This window comes from Canis lupus, chromosome 3 (assembly GCF_048164855.1).
Source record: "Canis lupus baileyi chromosome 3, mCanLup2.hap1, whole genome shotgun sequence".
Lineage (NCBI taxonomy): Eukaryota > Metazoa > Chordata > Mammalia > Carnivora > Canidae > Canis > Canis lupus.
Window position 1 is genome coordinate 27,063,351 of NC_132840.1, and position 21,245 is coordinate 27,084,595.

The following is a 21,245-nucleotide window of genomic DNA, read 5'->3' on the forward strand; positions in this document are numbered from 1 at the left end:
CTTGCCTCTTTATTTGCTGCCATATGTGAGTTACTGTTGAAATGATTGCTTGAGTTCCCAGGGGAGGATCCCTACTCTTCTTATTAACACTATGTTAGGATGTCGGTGCATCCAGAGCAGCACATTAATTTTCTGGACACATCAGCACAATCCCTGTAGGGAAAGCGTTACAAAATTGACAGTGTGACCTGAGGGGAAAAGTGGGACTGCAGGGAAAGACACATGTAACTCAGGGGTAGACTGAACTTTACAAATGCCCAGGCTCACACCATCCTCTGACAACACAGAACAGAGGGGCAGAAGGACAACCACACAGTGGACTAGATTGTAGAACCCAGGCCCCAGGATGTTTGGGGGTGATTCAGTGAGTTGTACATTTTTTCCATCCTCAGCTCAGCATCAGAAATGCAGATTCTGTATATCTTAAACTCTTGAAGAGTCATCTGCATTTTCTTTCTGCTTAAAGAGTTTGTGATCTAAGCCAGTAATTTTCAGTCTGGGGTTCGTGTTGCTCTACTATGTACCACATTATCATAAGAGAATATTTTTAAAGTTCAGTAATAGAGCTCATCGTAATTAGGTATCATTGTTAACATAAGTGTATGTTCTTTGATGCTTTTTAAGAGTAGACTTATGGTGTCATGAAATTAAATAATGGGATGTTGCAAGTCCCTCTAGCAGGACCTTTCCAATCTGTCCATCAGAGCTAATTCTGTTTTGAAGTGTAGGGATAGCTGGTAAACCCCAAGGTAGCCTGCTAAAGATTAGCAGGTACATTAACTTGGTTTTGTTCTCATTCCTGATGAAAGGCTTAATGATACTATCTGTTCTGATTCTCTTGCTGATTACCTAAGAGTGGAAGCTGAGCCTGGGCAGACAGGACTTTTTAAGTTGACTCAGTGAGGCCTTTAGGTAGGTATATATTGTCCCAGTGTTTCTGTTTGGGGATCTTCTGGAGAATGCTGATCTCTGAACTGTGCTATCTTCCTCCTGTGAACTTGGCCCCAAACACCATTATTATTCACAATGTCTAGCATTCCCTTATTCTGTGTGTGAAATGCCTGTAGTTTTCAGGAGACATGATAGAAGAATTCAGTCAGTTACAGAGACTATTCTTTGAGAGATTTCCTTTTTAAATTCAGTTAATTAAAATGATTCTTGGAGCTCCTGAGTGGCTTAGTCAGTTAAGTGTCTGCCTTCAGCTTGGGTCATGATCCCAGCTAGGGTCCTGAGATTGAGCCCCACATCAAGCTCCCTGCTCAGCAGGGAGTCTGCTTCTCCCTCCCCATGCTCTGCTTATGTGCACTTACTGCTCTGCTTATGTGCACTCGCTCACTCGCTTGCTCCTTCCCTCTCTCAAATAAATAAATTTTTAAAAAATAAAATGGTTGAAGTTGAAGTTAGTTTTGAGTTTCTAGTCCTTTTCCCAAATGGAAACAATAAAAATAATATTATCATTCATCAAGCATAATTGCCAGGCCCCTGTTGTTAAGCACTTTCATCCTACCCACAACCCTATAAACATTCACACAAGGAGAAAATAGAGTCTTAGAGAGGTTAGTTGACTTTCCTATAGACACATAGCTAGTAGGTGGAAGACTGGAAAGAATTCAGTACAGAAATAGGGATGCAGGTGGGAAAAGCCTTATGTGTTGTCCTATCAGACTCCAGAAGTAGATTCTGTCTCATTATAGGTGTTTTGGTTTATGCTGAACATAGGTTAATAGATACAGATGAGAAACAGTTATTTGTAGCAGATGTTTGTAGCTGACCTGGGATGTGTAGGTCTCCTTTGGCCACCCTGCTTATGGCATTGCCAAGGCTTAACTGCGTGTTTGTCACTCCCAGGGATGGATGTAGCCAACCCAGAGATACAGCCAGTTCATCCCTGAGGCCAGTGTAAGCATTTGAACTGTTCAGATCCTTCTTCTTTTTAAATATAATTGTATTCTTTTCGCCCAGTTCGGCTTAATTCTGCATTTTGAACCAGAGTTTTAAAATATTTAATGCATTTGCTATTTCTAGGAATATTGAGTTTGTTTGCTTTCTCCTGCTTGGGAGATTTTTTTTGTGGCTTGGGATGCAGTTATTTTCCAGTCGGGCAAAAGAGGCAGCATTGCAGCCAGCCACCACCACTGTGGGCTTTTGGTTTGTTCCAGTGTCATAGATCAAGTAATCATAAACGTCAACATTTATGATTTTTTTTTTACAGTATGCCAGCCACTGTACTGGGTGTATCAGCTCTTCTTAATATCACAATTCTGTGAGTGGATGCTATTATTTTTCTCTCTTTTTAAGATGAAGAAGCAGAGGCCAAGAGGGGTTAGGTAAACTGTCCAAGTGGCATAACCAGTGGCTGCCTTTCTCATTGTGAGTTTCTGTTGTTCAAGTGAGGAATTCCAGATGAGAAAGGCTAGACAGCCAATAACTGTTCATTGTTTCCCCTCCTCTTTTCTTCCTCAAGAGCCTGTTCTCTCCCACCCTCCGCCACGTGCACATACACACATGTACCATTGGACCAAAATTAACCAAAAGGCCTTTAAAGCCAAGGCCTAAAATGGAAAGTGATTTTTTTTTTTAAAATCCACATGGAGGGAGCTTTGTGTGTCACCCTGTTCTACTGACATTGGGATAGTTGTGGGCATAGAGGTGGACCTAGGATCATTACAGCCAAGCTGGTGTAAGCATAGGCACTTTCATGGGCCATGATTTGCCACCACTGGTGCTTTAGACCATAGCCCAGCAGGCTGTTCCATTTTAGTTTTGTTTTCTTTCTTTTTTTTTTTTTTTAATATTTATTTATTCATGAGAGTCACAGAAAGAGACAGAGACAGAGACAGATTCACAGGCAGAAGGAGAAGCAGGCTCCATGCAGGGAGCCCGATGTGGGACTCGACCCCGGTCTCCAGGATCAGGCCCTGGGCTGAAGGTGGCGCTAAACCGCTGAGCCACCTGGGCTGCCCCGTTTTGTTTTCTTAAGACTGTATCAGGACTTCTAATTTGAAAGTGTAATCCCAGGGCCTCTTCGTATATGCCTGTAGGAAGCCTGTGTGTGCCTGAGCACCCTAAAGGAGTGTGGTACTCATTTTCTGCTGAGACAGAATTTGGGGCCTGTTTTCACTAGCTCTGAGAGGAAGATTTAATTATAACCATCTTCCTCAGTGCACTTAAGATAGGCCCAAAACATTCTCACATCATGAAACAAGGAAACAGCCAGCCTTTAAAAAATGGAAGTTACCATTTTAGTATCCATCAGAATGTTCATTTGGGCCAGGGTATAGGTATCAGCTGATACCTTTGTTAATTCAAGTTAAGGCTGAGCCCCTGGGCCAGTGTCAGGCCAAAGCTTATGTGGCTCCTCACATGAGGGATTCTGAGTATGCATCGGTTTGCACATAAAGCAGCACCACCCATGGGACGCTTGTTCTCATTTCACACTTGAATATCCCTTGGGACAGGAAAATCATTTTCATTTTTGAGTTATCCTAACAAATGGGTTGAAGAACTCTCTTGGGGTTGTGTTTTGTTTTACTTTAATACACAAAGTCCTGTAATACACAAAGTCCTGTAACTTAATAATCCTGAGTTTAAGTCCTCATAACTAGTTTCCCATCTTGCTCATGTTTATCCCAAGTTTGAAAACCTTCAATGAAAGATCACCAAATTTCTTATTTCTAAAATTGAGAATATATAGTTTTTATGAACACTGGTGACTTTTTTGTTTTGCATGTTCCTCGTTAAAGTGTAATACTGATATGTATATGTCTGTGATATAGCTCATTACAAATCACTGAGCGTTTATTGAGCACCTCTTTCATGCCAACCACTATGCTAATTATTGCTGGGGATACAGACTGTAGGGTGAGTGCATCCCTGTTCACATGCAGTTTAGAGTCCAATTGGGAAAAGGAGAAGTAGGGGATCGAGGAGTAGATGTAAATTACTATTTTCCCAGATTCAGTGACCTAGGAGCCATGAAAGGGTCACAGCTAAGCAAGAGAGACATGGTATTCACGGAGAGAGGCTCATAAGAAACTTGCTCTCTGGGGTCAGCAAAGATAGTATATATGAGATGGCATATAGACTAGGTGCCCTAACAGGTGGCTAGGAGGAGTGCAGTAGATGTGTAGTAGTGTTGGTGGCGTGAGCTAGCAGCAACCAGAGGAGCGATGTTCCAAGAGCCTGCACCAAGCCAGAAGGTAGTACACATGGGAAAGCCCCCAGTTCCTTTTCCAAAGGTAAATGCAGTAGGAGGTGGAGGCTACCAAGGCCCTGGCAGATGGCAGAGCAGCTTTTGTAGGAGCAGGCCCCTGAAGGATATCTCTTTGGGAATCCTGCTCTGTGCCCTGACGTGGGCTCCTCTGTCAGCACAGTAGGGCTCTTTGGGCGCAGGCCCAAGTCTGAAGCATCGCCTCACAGAGGAATCTCTACCCTTATATTTTCCTTCACTGCAAAGGGTTTTGACTTCTTTTGGAAAGTGAAGCAGAACTGGATAAAGGCCAGTTTCTGAGGCTTCCTGCAACTGGAAACTCAAGCTTTTTAAAGCTGTTGAATTAATGAAAAGTTTGTTGACTTTTTAGAGTTGTTTCTGGGATCTCAGGTTTGAGTACTAAGAATACAGAGCTCATCTGTCAGTGTCCCTCCCTTTGTGCAACTTTTTGTTAGAGTTGGCTGATGTGAAGGACACATGGAGCACGCAGGGAGCACCATACCCTGTCCGCTGCTGGCAACCAGCTTTGTAGTCTCTTGTCAAAGCCTGGAGGAGTTTTTGGTGGGCATTACCACCTCTGCACCTCCTTCCTACAATCTGTCTGTGAAGCCCTGTCCTTAGGCTTGTGTATTTGTCTACTAGGGCTGTACTACCAGTGGACCCCAAGCTGTGGGGTTTAAAGAATAGAAATTTATTCTTTCACAGTTCTGGGAGCTAAAAGCTGAGGATGGAGGTGTCAGCAGGGTTGGTTTCTTCTCTGTGTCTTCATACCATCTCCTCTATGTGCCCATGTGTTCTAAATTTCCTCTTCTTGTAAGGACACCAGTCAGATGGGATTAGGACTACCCTCATGACCTCATTGAATTTTTCACCTTGTCACATTCTGAGGTGCTGGGGGCATTAGGACTTGAGCCTGTGATTTGAGGGGAGGGGAGAGACACACAACTCAGCCCTTAATGGCTTCTGTGAAGGCAGCTGTTGCCCCCTCACCCTCCTTCCTGGAGGTCTTTCCTACTAAAAGCCACTACGAAATAACTACTAGCCATATGTGGAAGACATGAGCACAGATTGGGTTTGCAAGCCTGTCTGGATTTTTCTAAAATCTTTGCCTTAGGTTAAATCCAAAATTTGGGCAAAAGAGAGGACATGTTTCAGGTCTGCATTTAAGAAGGGTGTGGAATTGTAATTGTGTCTGTGTGCTTTGAAGGGTGATCTTTGCTTCTGCTCTTTTTATTAAACAGATGTGATTCAATGACAAAATTAAATATCCTTTCCCTCCTTTCTTTATAATGAGGAAGCCTTTTATTTTAAATTCAACTTGCAGAAATGGATTGTACTTGATAATTTGCTGTGCGTCCATAAAAACCATAAAATAGAAGAAGCAATGTTGCTGGAGTAGCTGTTCTCATTTCCTGGCAGTCATTACATGCTCCCAATACAAAAACATTTTTCTCCTAACTGTCCATTCTGAGCTCAAAAATGGATTTCCCTCCAGCCGCTGTCATTCAATTATCACCTCGGGAAATGCACAGATATAACTGATGATCCCTTTAAAACATCCTGCAGCATGCCACCCTCTCTCATCCTTCATCTTTTGTCCTGTTCCCGTCATTAAATGTTACATTGCCAATGTATATTTTATAGGGTGACCCTGACGATGTCACTTTGATACTGTGCAGGGATAATAATATTGCACATATAATGAAAGGCTGATAAATAGAAAAATGTTTACGAGATGGAGAATAGCACTTTTAACAGTTTTATGGTTTTCTGTTTTCCTCTCTTCTCTTCTCCCCCTTTGCTGGTAGAATTGTGGTTTTGTTACAGGAACAAGAAAACATTAAGAAGGGTGATGTGGTAATAGAACCGAAGGCGGTGAAATCCCACTTGCCCTGTTGCTGAACTCCAATAAAATGAATTCAGGAAATAACGAAGTATTCAGCTTATAGGAAAGAAAACTGATTTCAGCAAGTGAATTCTTAGTTGTTTGGGGGCCCTACAGAGAACACAAGATTCCCAGTGTTGGCATAATTGTACTTCAAATGTCGTCTTCAGCAGCTCAGTAAAATCAGAGACTAAGGCCCCTGAGTGGGTCCCACATTAAGCGAAGACCAGGCTTGCAGCTGCTTCAGGACTGCCCAGGCTTCTATGCCATAGGCTAGTGCCGCCCCCATGTGAGGGCAGGGCCCTTTGTTCCAGGCTGAGCTCTAGAAGGATTTGTGATGGCTGTGACCTCTGTCTTCAAACACGTCATTTCCATATCTGTCATTTATTTTTTATTGTTGTTATTTTTGGTTAAATGGAAGAATCTTCTATGTGTTGCTCGATTGATAGGTTTTTTAGTGGAGTTGCTGGAAGAGGTGGCAATAAGAGGAGGTACAGGAGATCCACCCTGTGGCCCTCGAGTCATCCTCATAGTTTTGAGCACACTTTGAGAAGCCACCGTTTTATTTATTTTTTTTTTAATTTTTATTTATTTATGATAGTCACACAGAGAGAGAGAGAGAGAGGCAGAGACACAGGCAGAGGGAGAAGCAGGCTCCATGCACCGGGAGCCTGACATGGGATTCGATCCTGGGTCTCCAGGATCGCGCCCTGGGCCAAAGGCAGGCGCCAAACCGCTGCGCCACCCAGGGATCCCGAGAAGCCACCGTTTTAAAGAGATGCTTCCTGCTGAAGGTAATTTGGAAAAATGCTTTGTAGCATGTTCAGAAGTCATTTCTTCATTTCCTGAGGGCCTCCACCGGATCAGACCCTCAACCTTCTCAGGTCAAGAGTCTTGCGTGGCACATCTCTTCAACATATGTAGCCTGGAGCCAAAAGTGGCCCAGGGGGATTCCCCCATAGCATAAGCCATTGGATGGCTTGAGGCATGGCAAGCAGGTTGTGAGGGGGTGCTCATGGCTGTGAGCTCCCAGGGTCTGTCCGATGTAGTCTTTGGAGTTTGTTCTTGGTGCAGGAAGCAGAACACATTTGTCTAGGCTTGTGTGTAATTCTGATTGTGCACTTGTGCCTCCCAAGTGTGTTTCTGAACCTGGTACCCTTGCTTCGGCCACATTTGGGTGTGGCATGGGGGGGGCTGGCTCCACCCTGAGGGGAGAGGACTGGCCACCCATTGTTACAGGGATGCACAGTGCCCTTTTTTGCTCTTCTGTCTAAACTATTCAAGGTCCATGGAAGAGGTTTAAGATACTTTGTGAATGAAAGATAACCCAAATTTGAGCCTCTGGCTTAAAAAAAATGCACATATTTCCCCTCAATTCATAGCAGAATGGTTAAGAGCATAGGATCTGGTACCAAACCCCTGGGGCTACTGCTTGAAGTTGTGTGAGCTTGAATACATGACTTCATCTTCCTGTTCCTTGATTTCTCATTTGTAAAGCCAAGGATAATGAAGTTATTTATTTACTAGGGTAGCTATGAAGATTAAATGTATTAAGGTATGGAAGACAATTGTTTATAGTGCTTAGCTCTCATCATTGTAGCTTTCACAACCCAGTGAAAGGTGATGGTTGGTTCATAAGTCTGCTCAACGAGGAAGTGGCGGCATTGGATTCCTCAGCCCCCCTCCCTCTCTTGTTAGCCCACCATGGATTACGTCTCCACTGGCCCCTGGAAAATGAAACAAAAATAAGAACAGTGTAATCATTTTTCATAACATTTGATGTCAAATTAAGGAACCCTTCTTACCTAGATATTGTGTATTTTTTCTCCTTTTTTAGAGATAAAATGTCATTTATGAAATACTGGTGAGATCAGAAAGCAGTTATTTTTTTTAAAGATTTCATTTATTTATTTGTGAGAGAGAGCAAGAGCATACAAGCCAAGGGGAGGGGCAAAGAGAGAGAAGCACACTACCACTTGAGTAGCCAGGAGCCCAAAGTGGGACTCCATCTCAAGACCCCAAGATCACAACCTGAGCCGAAGGCAGAGGCTTAACAGACTGAGCCACTCAGGTGCCCCCAGGAAGCAGTTATTCTTGATGACCGTACTTTAAAAAATAAAAAATCAGTAATCTGGTTATCTGTTTCTCAGAAGTTAATTTTTTAGAATTAATTTTAGGTGAATTTTAATGCTCAGGAAATACTCATTCCATCAAATGTTTACTGAATACTCATATTTACGACATTGTCCTAAACCTTTAGGGTACTTGCAAAAGAAGTAGACACAGGCTTGGGGACATTGGACAGGTTCATTCATGGTTATGGTCCAAAAGAGAGCCTGAGTATACCAGGAAAGAGGCAAGTGTAGAAAAGTATAGGTATGCAGACACCTTGATGACCTTGGAGGTTGGGTTGAAGGGTAAGTAAGGCTTCTAGGAGAAGTTGGCAGCATCTGTGATGACCTGAGCCACAGGTCTAAGGTCTAAGGACATAGATTCAGTGAGGAGACAGTGGTGAGGGGTTTGTGGGGCTGCGGGGCTGCAGCCCGCAAGCAGAAGGGAAGCACTGAGGGGCAACAAACTGGCCATCGTGTTTGGCATAAGCCAAGGGCTGTGACAGTTAGGGAATGAAGTAGAAGGGTCTTGTGCAGACAGAGGGAGAGGCCTGGGAGAGGCAGCAAATTAACTGGGTCTTTGTTCTGTTGGCCTTGAGGAGCCTTATTGATTTGGAGAGGGGAGTGACAAGGTCAGAGCTGGGCTTTGGGAAGGCTGAGCATGTCTTTGTGGGAAAGGACAGGGCAGCCTACGACCTCAAGTCTGGATGTTTGAGTGGTGGTGTGGGATCAGAGGTAGAATCCATAAGTGGCTGAGGTCAACAACTAAAACAACATATAGTTTAGGAAATCTCATTACAATTTTGGCAAAAAAACAAAAACAAAACCCTGTTTTAGTTTTTCCACAGTGTACGAATAGCAGTAATCATTATTTAAAAAAAAAAAATTTCTTTAACCTGCTCAACTAGGATTTAAAAAAAAAAGATTTATTCATTTATTTGAGAGAGAATGTGAGCAGGTATGGGGGTGCAGAGAGGGAGAGAGACTCACCAAGTGCAGAGCCCAATGTGGGGCTCAATATTATGACCTGGAGATCATGACCTGAGCCAAAACCACCCAGGTGTCCCCTCAACTAGGATGTTTTAAAAAGATGTTGGGGGAGTGCCAGGTTCTGGGACCTCTCTAGGAGTGTCATAGTGTGGCCTTTTCTTTACAACCTATTAAACCCAGGAGACCTTTATGCATTTCCAGAATCATCATCTTCCTCCCTTTCCCTTCCCTTTCTCCTTTCTGCAGAAGAGGACCTGGAGGTGGGAAGGAGAGGTTGCGTTGCCCAGAAACAGGCTGCCTCCTCACTGTCAGACATGTTAGATAGGTGCCCTTGTAGCCTCTCACATGCAGAAGGTATGATTCGGCCATGTGGCTTCAAGCAGATCATCATTCTGTCAGATGCACTCTGAGACCACAGAGTTGGTATTTAACAATTAGCAGCAGAGCAGTCTGACAGTGTCAGGGCTCCTTTAGGGATTAGGGGATTCGGTTGGTTAACAAAAGAAGGAGCCCAGGAGAGCACTACTTTAATTACCAGAGTCGATGCTGGAAGACAACCAGTTGCCTGCTGGAAAAAGATCTGTAAAGGTGGCTGCTCCTAAACATAGCTGATGGTTCAGCCCAGTGCCCAGCTTCTCACCTCAGATGTTTGCAACAGTTGTCAGCTCCAGCCCTTGAATCCTCAGGGAGTGAAAGGAAAGAATGACTTGCATAGGAGTCTGTGCCAGGAAATTTTACTGACTTGCCTCACTACCCTTGAGTTGGTAGTTTTTGCCAAGAAATGCAGCTATAATTCCCGGGCAGAGGTGGTCATGGATGCCAGAGGGGCCAAACTCAGCTGCAAGGTCACAGCCCTTTGGTTAGAGTGCTTCCCAGGGGATGTGGCCCATGCAGGCTTTCCCGGACCTGCTCCCAGAGCCAGAGCCACATTCCCCTAGGGCCTTGACCACTGTTGGGGCCCTGGGTTGGGGAATGAAGTCTAAGGAGCAGCTTTGTGCCATGTTTCCTTCTCCTTCCTACCCCTCCTGGGTTTGGGACCTATTTTGTAACTATTCATTGCTTGCTGGAACTTCTCTCTGGAAAAACACACCTTTAAAAAAAGAAAAGAGAGGAAGGAAGGGAGGGAGGAAAGGTAAAGCAGGGAGGAGAGGAGCTTTAGATTTCTTCATTCCATTCAACAAGTGGCACTCACTCCTCTGTACCTGGGCCCCCAAAGAAGGGGCCGGATGGTAACTGAAGGGCATCCTTCAGACAGAGCTTTTGTGGAGAAACAACACCCTGATTCTTTTTTTTTTTTTTTTTTTTTTTTATGATAGTCACAGAGAGAGAGAGGCAGAGACACAGGCAGAGGGAGAAGCAGGCTCCATGCACCAGGAGCCCGATGTGGGATTCGATCCCGGGTCTCCAGGATCGCGCCCTGGGCCAAAGGCAGGCGCCAAACCACTGCGCCACCCAGGGATCCCCACTGATTCTAACCAATTGTACCTGGGCGTGCAGAAAAAGGCATTGGGTGGAAGATAGTATACTCTCTCTTCTTGTTCAGGGTAAAATATTTAGCATCAGAACAGTTAATAATGGGGCTTAAAGAATTAGAGTAATTTCTCCTAAATGCTTACTTCCTAACCCCTGCAGTGCTGTATGTCAGCTGTGTGCAAAGGTGTGCATATATCAGCTCTGCTACATGGAGGGTCCTGTCCCATCACATCAGCTGACAGTGGCAGGTGGGCTTGAGGGGCCTGCAAGGTAGTTTCAGAGAGCAGCTCTGTTTCTAATGCCATTATCCATGTGCAGCTTCCAGGCCTCCCCTCCACCCCCTCCAACCTTCCCTGCTGCCCCTTTTACAGTAAGTGGTGCTTGGCTCCAGAGGATGCCTGTTGAAGCTTTGGTGCAGAAGAAGTAGTGAGTAGCAGTTCCCCCTCCCCAGTGAAGGAAGTATTTGTGGGTGGCTTCTACTGGAAACCTTCTGGAACTGTTTCCTAGGTCCTCCCTGCCCCTCTATGCAGGGACCAAGGACTGGTTTCTCATGGCCTTCCTTGACATAACTGTAAGGCTAGCAGTTGTTCCCCCTTTTTTTCTGCGGCACAGAACCACTGTGAGAATGGAAGATAATGGAGCACAACTCTGTACACTGAATTGAATGAAAGGAGTGTGTGAAAAGAGGGTTATTTCCAGAAGACTGAGGCCTTCCTTGGCCTAATAGTAGATGGCAGCTTGCAGGTGCCCTGTGGTCTACATCTGGGGTCTCTGGACCTCCTTTTCTGCCACGTACCACCCCCGCATCACCACCCTCACCCTGGGATGTCACGACTTCTTTGCATAGTTGTGGCAGTAACGGTATGTTATAATCACAGAAACTGGAACTCAGTCCTAGGTGTACCCTTATGTTTCCACCTTGGGACAAAAATAATTGCCTGCCTTTTCCTGCCTCCACAGTGGCCTCCCAGAGAGCTGCTTCTTGCCGGGCTGAGGTATCAGAGAACCCAGGGAGTGGGGGACTTGCTACTGTGCTCAGGGCAGGAGAGCAGGACAGTGAGATAGCCATGCCCACCAAGTGAGCCGTTGAGACCTACAGTGTATACAGTGCCTTCTTGTCTCATCAGTGCCTTCCTTCCCAGGGGCCCTTAGAAGACATGTAGCTTATTTTTCTTTAAAAATATTATATAATTGTGTGTGTGTGTGTGTGTGTGTGTGTGTGTGTAAATACTTTTTAATCAGGCAGGACAGGTTACAGGTTCCCCTCCTTTAGCACTGCAGGAGGAAGTGCTGGAGGAGGAATTTCCTGGAGGAAATTAAATAGCACTCATGTTTGTGGGGATTGTTTTAGCTCTCCAAGTGGCTGCAGGTAAATTAACCTTCTAGTAAGACAGGAAGGAGACCTAGTCAGGTTGTCTCCTGGGCTGGGCTGTGAACTCCCACCTCTAGGCCCCGACCCTGCTTCAGCTCTTACACACACACACACACACACACACACACACACACACACACACACACAGTGGGATGCTTACCCTGGGCCCTGGAACATGTCGCCAGTCTGTTGTTCTCCCAAGGTGAAGCAGAACTGGGCCCAGACATACCAGCAGAACTTACCTGAAATGAGTTTATACCTGAAAGCTACCAGTAGTAGTAAACAGTCCCAAGCATCCCCTCCCCTAGTTGCTTCAGTTCAGATGGTCTGGGGCAGTGGGCATGGATGGAGGTTACCCTGACGTTTTGCGTTGAATGAGCTTGATGGACTCATAGTCTAACCTGAGGAGGCACAGAAGTACAATGGTGACAGTGGAGGAGGAGCCAGTCCTTCTGTTAATTCTGAGTGGCAAGTCCAGGAAGCTTCTGTATTACAGGAGTAGCTGTGATTGAGCTGTCTGCTGGTGCCTGGACCCTTTTGTTAACCTGACTCTCTCTCTCAGTCTCTCCTCTCAGCCCCCACCCACCCAGATAGAGCACAGCCCTGAACACCATATAACTCTCTCCTGCTTCTGTGCCAGGCACTCGCCAACTCGTGTTTTCATTTTGTTTGAAAATCAGAGAAACCTAATGGGGCCTGGTTCTGTACCCCTGAGTCGTTTGCCTGCAGAGAAGACCTGCTGTGCAGAGATCCTGCCTCAGGGAGGAAAGCTGGTGCTCAAATCCAGGAGCAGATCCCTTATTGCTAGTGGCTTTCTGCATATGACCCGTTGGGAAAATCCAGTGCACCCCCAACCCCTTACACCAAAGAAAAGGCAAATAATTGGGGGAGAGAGAAAATCTGCTAAATATAGACTACTGGCTTTAAGCACCTCTCTCAGCAAGCACTGCAGCCCATAGTGCTATCGATTGGAGAGGACTTCACCCCCTCTCCTTTCCTTTTTTGCCCAGGCAGTAACCCAGTTTAGTCACTTGCTCGTGCTGTGTGCAATTACAGCACAGAGATGTGAGGTACGCTGACTGGGAGGCCTTGTTGTGAGGTGGGTGAGAGCACCGGGAACAAAACGATCGGCTCCGACCATTCATGTCCACAGCGATGCCTCTGTGTGTGCTTGCAAGCAGAAGCAGGAGCTAATTTGCAAGGCTGCCTTTGTGGAGCTGCCTTTTGATCAATGATTGCCTGTGTTAATGTTTCAGCAAGCTATTGATTTCTGCAACAGCTTTTGTTCCCTGAATTTATGTGCAGCGGGTCTCTGCAGCACACACTATGCATGTTTGATTAAAGTTCAATTGACTTTATTCCTGGTGAGGCCGCTGGCTGCCTCATTGCCTATTTGTAGAACCAAAGCTTTTCCCGACATGTTCTTTTGTTTGCGCTCAAGACCTAGCCACCCATGCAGTCACCAGTATGCTGTTTCTAATCCTCCTAGATTCGCACCATTCCAGTGTTTAATCCCTCCATAGACAGTGGTTGAGAGGCAGCTAATAAAACCTGGCCTGGATTTTTTTTTTTTTTTTAAGTCAGGTTCAACCTCATTGATGTGTAATTGGCATGTGTACCATTTATACCGTAAAGGTACACCCTCTGTAAGTGCAGCTAGGGCACAGCTCCATAAGTTTGACAACTGTACCTCCATGCAAACAACACCACAGTCGATTCATAAGATATTCCCTTCACCCCAAAGGTTTCCTCATGTTCTTTCATAGGTAGTTCTCTACTTCCTTGTCTTCCAGACTAGACAATCACTCATTTACTTTTTGTGATTATAGACTTGCCTTTTCTAGAATAGAATCATACCGTCTGTACTCTTTTTATCTGGCTACTCACGTTCAATGTGATGTTTTGAGATTCATCCATGTTGTCAAGTCGATCAGTAGCTTGTGCCTTTTTATTGCCACGTAGTATCTAGTAAATGGGTGCGCAGTAATACTTATTCATTCTCCTGTTGAAGGGAGTTTGGATTGTTTCCAGCTTTTGGCTATGAAGAGTAAAGTTTCTTTGAGCATCTGTAAAAGTCTTTGCAGGAGCATATGTTCTTATTTCTTTTGAGTAAACACCTAGGAGTGGGATCAATTGTTCGGTCATACAGTAAATGTTTGTTTAGCTTTGTAAGAACTGCCAAAGTTTTACAAAGTTAGTTGAACCATTTTATATTCCCACTGGCAGTGTACGAGAGTTCTAGTCCCTACCCTATCTTCCTGAAATCTGAAATTTATATTTTGATTTTCTGAACTAATTTATAGACTTCTAGTGGAGACTCCTTCTGGCTTGGTTGTTTGATTCTTGGTACTCAGACAATAGAATCTGTTCTGGACTCCTTTTCCTTGTTTAAAAGCTACTATTTCTTTGTCTCCTTTTTTTTTTTTTTTTTAAGGATTTTATTTGTTTATTTGAGAGAGCACATACACACAGGAGTTGCGGGGAGGCGGGCAGGGACAGAGGGAGAGGGAGAAACAGACTCCCCACTTAGAAGGGAGCCCAACATTGGACTCGATCCCAGGACCCCGGGAGCATGACCTGAGCAAAAGGCAGATATTTAACCAACTGAGCCACCCAGGCTACCCTAAAAGCTATCATTTCTTAAGTGTTGACAAAAAGTCGTTGTTTATTTCAATATTAAGTTTCTATGTCATGTCCTGATTTTCTCACATTCTTGAGGAATACGCAGTTCAGGAGTGGAAGTTAAGGTTGGGAACCTGGGCTTTTTTTAACTGAGCCTTTTTCTGTCTGGTGTCTGATACTGGGCCAGTACCATAGCCTCATTGAACTCTGGCTTCTCCTGTTTTAATCTATGAGTTATGCCATCTTTTAAAACCATTTGAAACTCAAGCATTCATATTTGGGAAATAGAAATACATTTGACCTTAACACAGGTTAAAACAGCTCAGGTTCACTTACAATATAGCAGATTTTTTTTTCCCCAGGGTAGTCCAGGACTGTATATATATATATTTTTCCTCTTTATGATTTTATTAGTAACATTTTCTTTAGTTTATTGTAAGAGTACCATAAGTAATACATATAACATGCACAATGTGTATTAATCAACTATTTATGTCATTGATAAGGTTTCTGGTTGACAGTAGACGATTAAGTTTTAGGGGAGTCAGAAGTTGTACCTGGATCTTTAACTGCAAGTGGTGGAGGGTGTCAGTGCCCCTCATCCCCAGTCCCTTGTAACTGCATAAGTCAATACTGTGCCACAGACCAACGCAGCATAGAGATGTCAGGGTGGCCTCTCTCTTTCTTTTTTCTTTTCTTTTTCTTTTTCTTTTCTTTTGATTTTATTTATTTATTCATGAGAGACACAGAGAGAGAAGCAGAGACACAGGCTGAGGGAGAAGCAGGCTCCCCATAGGGAACCCAATGTTGGACTTGGTCCCCGGGACCGGGATCACGCCCTGAGCCAAAGGCAGACGCCCAATCACTGAACCACCTAGGCATCCCATGGGATGGCTGCTTTCTAACAGCCATCCGATCAGGTGGAGGTTTGAACAGAGACACTGGTAGCACCTTCCCATCTCATTTTCTCTCCCATTTTTTATTCCTTCTGTCTCCTGTAGCTTCGTGTTTCCTCTTACATCCCAGGCCTCTTCATCTGCTGGCCCCTAAAATGACTTTAGCTAGAAGAGGCAGTGGAAGGGTACCGCTTTGGGGCTTCACATTTTTCCTTCTAGCTTTGGGATTGGGCCATGATTTGCTGCACTGGTTGTCCTTTTGAACTGATAGAGCATGTCACTCTGACAAAGTATTGAAGGGTGACAGTGAACTTGCCTTGGCTTCTGTTCCATATTTTCTCATAGGAAAACCAGAGTCAGATCAGTTTTATATCAGCACAGGTCTCTTAATCCCCTAGTGGATTTATGAGTTTGTTCCCTCTAGCCAGCCAACACCAAAAGATCAGTACAGAAAAGTAACTTTCCAAGTCAGGAAAATAGGAAGTAAAGAGGCTGGAGCCAGGAGGTTTTTGGATCATGACCTAGGGGCTCAGTCACCACAAGTGCAGGCTATAGGTCAATTGTAGCCTACATCTGTAGAATAACATGTGATAGACAAACAGCTCAAAATCTAAGGGCATTTCCTACATTTTCCCTTACCATTCAGTTACTGTCTCATGGAACTGAAAAGGGTGGGGTGAACTTGCAGACTTGCATGTACTCGTTCTTGGTGCCTGGCTTCTGGCCTCCTTGGCCTGGAGTCATGCTTCATCTGTTAAATATTGGCAGTCACTAGCATTTTGTTAAGTGGCACTTGGAAAGACTAAAACATAGTCACAGTTCCAAGAGATACATGCTATAGGCTCATGGAAGCTGGTCAGAAGCTCCTCTTGAATCATAGGTACCTTTAAGGATCTGACGACAGCTGTGGTCCCCCTTCTTAGAAAACGTACAGGCATAGAATCCAACTCTGAATAGTGAGCACTCAACACACAAGTACATCTGCTTTGCAGAAGCTACTTCCCCACTGAACATCTGTCCACTTCTCTCCAAACTCACTTCTCCTTGTTCTGGGGGCACTGCTTTCTGACGTGTGTTTTGGTGGAACCCCTCTGGCCACTTGAGCTTCCCAGCACTGGCCAGATCTGAGGTCACTGAAGAGCAAAATCTTTGTTTCTCTCTTGGCTCCTCCATTCATGAGGCTGTGTGATGCTCTGGCCAAGTGGCTCCCACCTTGGGGTGTGAGTTGCCCACAGGGTGGCTTCCCAGGACTGTACTCAGCCATGTTAATTGATTGTCCACAAGGTTGATTCAGTTCGAGAAGATCAATGTGAAGTAGGTGCTTTCTCTGCACTCTCCCCCCTCCCTTTTTTTTTTTAATTCCAGGTAAAGAAACTTTATCTTGGGATGTTTCTTAAGAAATTTGTCTTGGGTCAACCAGGATTAGCTGAACATGTCATTCACCTGTTGGCATGTATGCTGTGCCTACTGAGCTCCAGGGCCAGAGTAGGAGGGTAGCAAAAGTGCCTCTTTCTTATTTTTAAGGGTTTTTTTTGTTGTTGTTTGAGAGAGAGAGAGTGTGTGTGTGTGTGTGAGCACACGTGTGCACGTAGGAATGATGCATAGGGAGAGACTCTCAAGCAGACTCCCTGCTGAGCTCAGAGCCCATCACAGAGCTGGATCCCACAACCCTGAGCCAGAATCAAGAGTCAGATGCTCAACTGACTGAGCCACCTAGGCACCCCAGAATTGCCCCTTTTTAAAAGTTTCCCTGGGGCTCATAACCCCCCTTGCTGGTTTTTTTTTTTGTTTTTTGTTTTTGCTTTTGTTTTTGTTTTTGTTTTGTTTTTGTTTTTGTTTTTTGAGGATTTCTTGCTTTCCTTTCTGCTGGGCCATGAAAAGAATAGCTCCTTCTCCTGTGAAGGTTGGCCTTGTAACTGTGGAACTTCCCCTTTGCATCAGAACCTCTGTGTTTGTCCCCCAGGATCTTCATCTGTCAAGCCCCAGTCTTCACCTTCATGATGCTGTACCAACTTGTCCCAATGTGGGCACTCAGAGATTGGGGTAGAGGCTGTGGAGCAGTTTTCCTGGGTTTGGGGGTCTCTGTTTTTCCTAACCCCAGTTCCCCACCGTCTAAGTTGTTTCATTTACTTCTTTCTGAAGTAGTCTGGATAATCACACCTGTATGATTTCAGTGAATGCTGTGAAGAAAACATCTGTGCACACACACAGATTTTCCTTCTTTTTGATTGTTCATTGGTGTACTTCCATGGTAGCACATGGTGGGTGCTCAGCAGATACTTGTGGAATGAACGAATGTTCTTGATACCTAGAAATTCTACTCTGCTGGACTGAGGAGGCAAGCCCCTTCATCCAGTTAGTGGGCGGCTCACGGGTATGTCTCGAGCAAGCCCTGTTCCTCTCATGACTGCCCTTTGTGCTCATCTCTAGCACTGCTGTTAGGAACCAGCTTCTGCTCCTGGCAGAAGAGAGCTGGCGTGCTGTGGGGACAAGGAGAAGCAAGCCCCTCTGAGCGTTTCCATCACCATCAGCCCTTCTCTCCTGCAGGGGGAGCTGATCACCTTCTATTACTACTGGAAGAAAACCCCCGAAGCAGCCAGCTCCAGGGCCCATCGTAGGCACCGCAGGCAGGCCGTGTTCAGGAGGATCAAGACTCGCACTGCATCCACACCCGTCAGCACGCCCTCCAGACCCCCCTCCAGTGAATTCCGTAAGTGAGGGACTTCTCCCATGTAGCCAAACACTCATTGTCCAAGCTCTGAGCCTGCCCTCACAGGCATCCTTATCACTGTGCAGGTTGGGGATGTTGTGTGTGTTAATCCATCTGTGCAAAGCCTGCACCCAAAGGTAGCTTGACTTGGGGGATTTGGTAGGAGAGTTTTACATGCTAATTATTCATGCATTTAAATTTTTAAAATAAACTCAGCATCATTTTAACTTTCATGAAAATGTAAGTCTTGGCCCTGCCCTGGGGTATTATCAGTAACTTCAGAGGAAATCCACTTAGTGGATGATATACTGTTTGAGTTCTTGGTTGCATTGCATTGGTTTTGTGTTAGCAGTAAGATCAGATTAACATTTTCTTTTTCCTCCTGCTTTGCCAAGATCCTCTTCTTGATCCCAGCATGATGTGCATTCTAATATGATACCTTCTTAACCCTTAAAAGCTGGCATACAGCAGTGGACCTTGTGGTTCTGTCCTAGCTCAGCGCACTCAGCCTGAGGGTTGCTTATGTTGCACGTGCAAACAAGAAATAATCCATTAGTGCTAGAGTGGAGCATGGGTAGGACTTGGTGGAGAGGGAGCTCCTCAGGATGTCTGGATCTGTCAGGGAATTCATAGGGATGTACTTCACCTGTTCACATTCCCAGCTGTGAATTCCCACACATTCCCCCTGTGTTCACATTCCCATCAGTGCTTGCCACTCCAGGATATAGGTGTGATGTCAGTCCTCCAAAATATGGTAGGGCAGCCCCTTGGGTACCACCCCTCACACGAGTCCTTCATTCTGATCCCTGGCCCTGAGGAATTCAGAGTGGTCCTTCGTGAGCACCGCTCCACTTCAACCTTCCAGGCCACTCTGACTGGTGGCTCAGAGCATGGGGCGGGCCACAGGTCACAGATGGCCCTGGTCTTGCCCAAGCATGATGGTGTCTCCCCCACCCCTGTTGTGTTCCTGCCATGCCCAGTGGACCTGAGTTCAGCCAGCGAGGATGACTTTGACAGTGAGGACAGTGAGCAGGAACTGAAGGGGTACGCCTGCCGCCACTGCTTTACCACCAGTAAGTAGGGATGGGGGGAGGAGGGAGCAGTGGGGACACTCACTGGGACAGGACAGGCTCAGGCACTTTCAGGTTCTGAACATTTCCTGAATCCAGTTGAAGACCTGCCAGGGTATCATTGGTTGCATGAAATCTGTATATTTTGTCACTCCCCCAATTACAGTCAGTGTGGTGGAGTGGGGGCACCTGTGTTTCTGGGAAACCTGTTGCCAACTCCTCCTGGATACTGTTAGATTGGGGAGGGGGTAGGTGGTCTTGAAATCCTCTCCCACCCTGGGAGAGAGCAGGCAGCAGCCGAGTGAGTAATGGGTGTCTGTCCAAGGCCACAGAAGGGCCGGGCTCCCCACCTGCACTCCTCTTCCCTCACACAGCATCCAAAGACTGGCACCACGGGGGCCGGGAGAACATCCTACTCTGCACAGACTGCCGCATCCACTTCAAGAAATACGGCGAGCTCCCCCCCATTGAGAAGCCTGTGGACCCTCCCCCATTCATGTTCAAACCTGTCAAAGAGGAAGACGATGGGCTCAGTGGGAAGCATAGCATGAGGACGCGGCGCAGTCGTGGCTCGGTGAGTCCTCAGGACAGGCGACGCAGGCCACTGCAGGTTTCTAGGAGGCTAGGGCTTGTGCCTTCCAGAAGGCTGGGAAGTGATTCATTTTAGGTAGAGAACCAGCCCCCTTAAAGGAATGATTGGTCCAAAGATACTTAGTTTTGTCTGTGCATCTGGGAAGAGCTTTTGCTTTCTCCCTCCCTCATGTTGTCCCGGGGAGTCAGTGGGATGCATGTTTTGAGTTTGCTTTTATAGAGAGCTCTTCAGTACCAGTGTCTGGTTCAGTGCAGGCTCTCCAAGTCCCCCGACCTTCCTCTGGCCCCTGGGCCCACCACCTGTACTGTGGCATCTCTCTGCTGCTTAAAACTTGCAGGTGTTTTTGGAAACTTGTAAATTTTTCTCCTCACTGTATAGCCCTTTTCATAAAGAGGTTTTGTTTTCCAGGTTGCAAATGTGGCAGCAGGGACCTTTAGGGGCAAGGGTTTTCCCAGGCTGGGAGCTAGGGATGCCACCAACGTCCTTCCCTGTAGCTGGCCTCCCCAGTGGCCCTTTCAGGCATGTGGATGGTACTGTATGCCTTTCTGTGATTTTGTCAAGGCTGTCGGTGCCCTGGCCACCCGGCAGGTGGACCAGTGTGAATCATTGTCCCCCCATCTCTTCTGAGCCCCATGGCTTTGCAGAAACATGCTTAAGTGCTTGGTGGTTTTAGGAGCTGAGCTATATTATTTGACAGCTTCTCACTTTGGGTCACTTCTTATCCTGTCAGATGAAATCAGCAGGGGTTTGGTTTAGGTTTGGGTGAGGAAGTGGGTGGTTTAAACAGAAAGGGTGAGGTGATTTGAAGCAGAGTGTATGATTGTCATTCCAGAGAACTTCGCAGGTAGGTGGTCCTGGCCGATTTCTGCCCCTCAGAAGGTCTCGCTCATTTCTGCCACACAACATCCAAGACAGTCCCTGGAAATGAGTGCTTTCAGTTTAAGAATTGCTGTCTTTTCCATGTGAACCCACCCATTCACCCCCTCCTCCCTTAGCTCCATGTTGACTCCCACACAGCAAGGAAGAGCCAGAGGTGCCTGATGCTGGCCAGGGCCTGGGATTTGCCATAATGCTGGCGGTGGGGTTTGCTCCTAAGGCTCCTGCGTGTGTGTGGGGTCTAGTCTCACCAGCATCCGGTTTGGGTGGGCAGATGTCTACATTGCGCAGTGGTCGAAAGAAGCAGCCAGCCAGCCCTGATGGTCGTACCTCGCCCATCAATGAAGACATCCGCTCTAGTGGCCGGAACTCGCCCAGTGCTGCCAGCACCTCCAGCAATGACAGTAAAGCAGAGACGGTGAAGAAGTCGGCCAAGGT

General features: G+C 46.0%; 1 protein-coding gene across 12 annotated transcripts in view; it reads left to right on the top strand.

The window, feature by feature from the left end:
• Window positions 1-21,245, top strand: part of RERE (arginine-glutamic acid dipeptide repeats) — a 408,653-nt gene that overhangs the window by 378,106 nt on the left and 9,302 nt on the right. For all 12 annotated transcript variants that reach the window (XM_072819771.1, XM_072819779.1, XM_072819773.1 and 9 more), the window contains 4 exons: window positions 18,107-18,269; window positions 19,250-19,342; window positions 19,714-19,913; window positions 21,082-21,243. In XM_072819771.1, coding sequence (XP_072675872.1) covers window positions 18,107-18,269; window positions 19,250-19,342; window positions 19,714-19,913; window positions 21,082-21,243 — 618 coding nt within the window. The remainder of the gene's footprint in view (window positions 1-18,106; window positions 18,270-19,249; window positions 19,343-19,713; window positions 19,914-21,081; window positions 21,244-21,245) is intronic.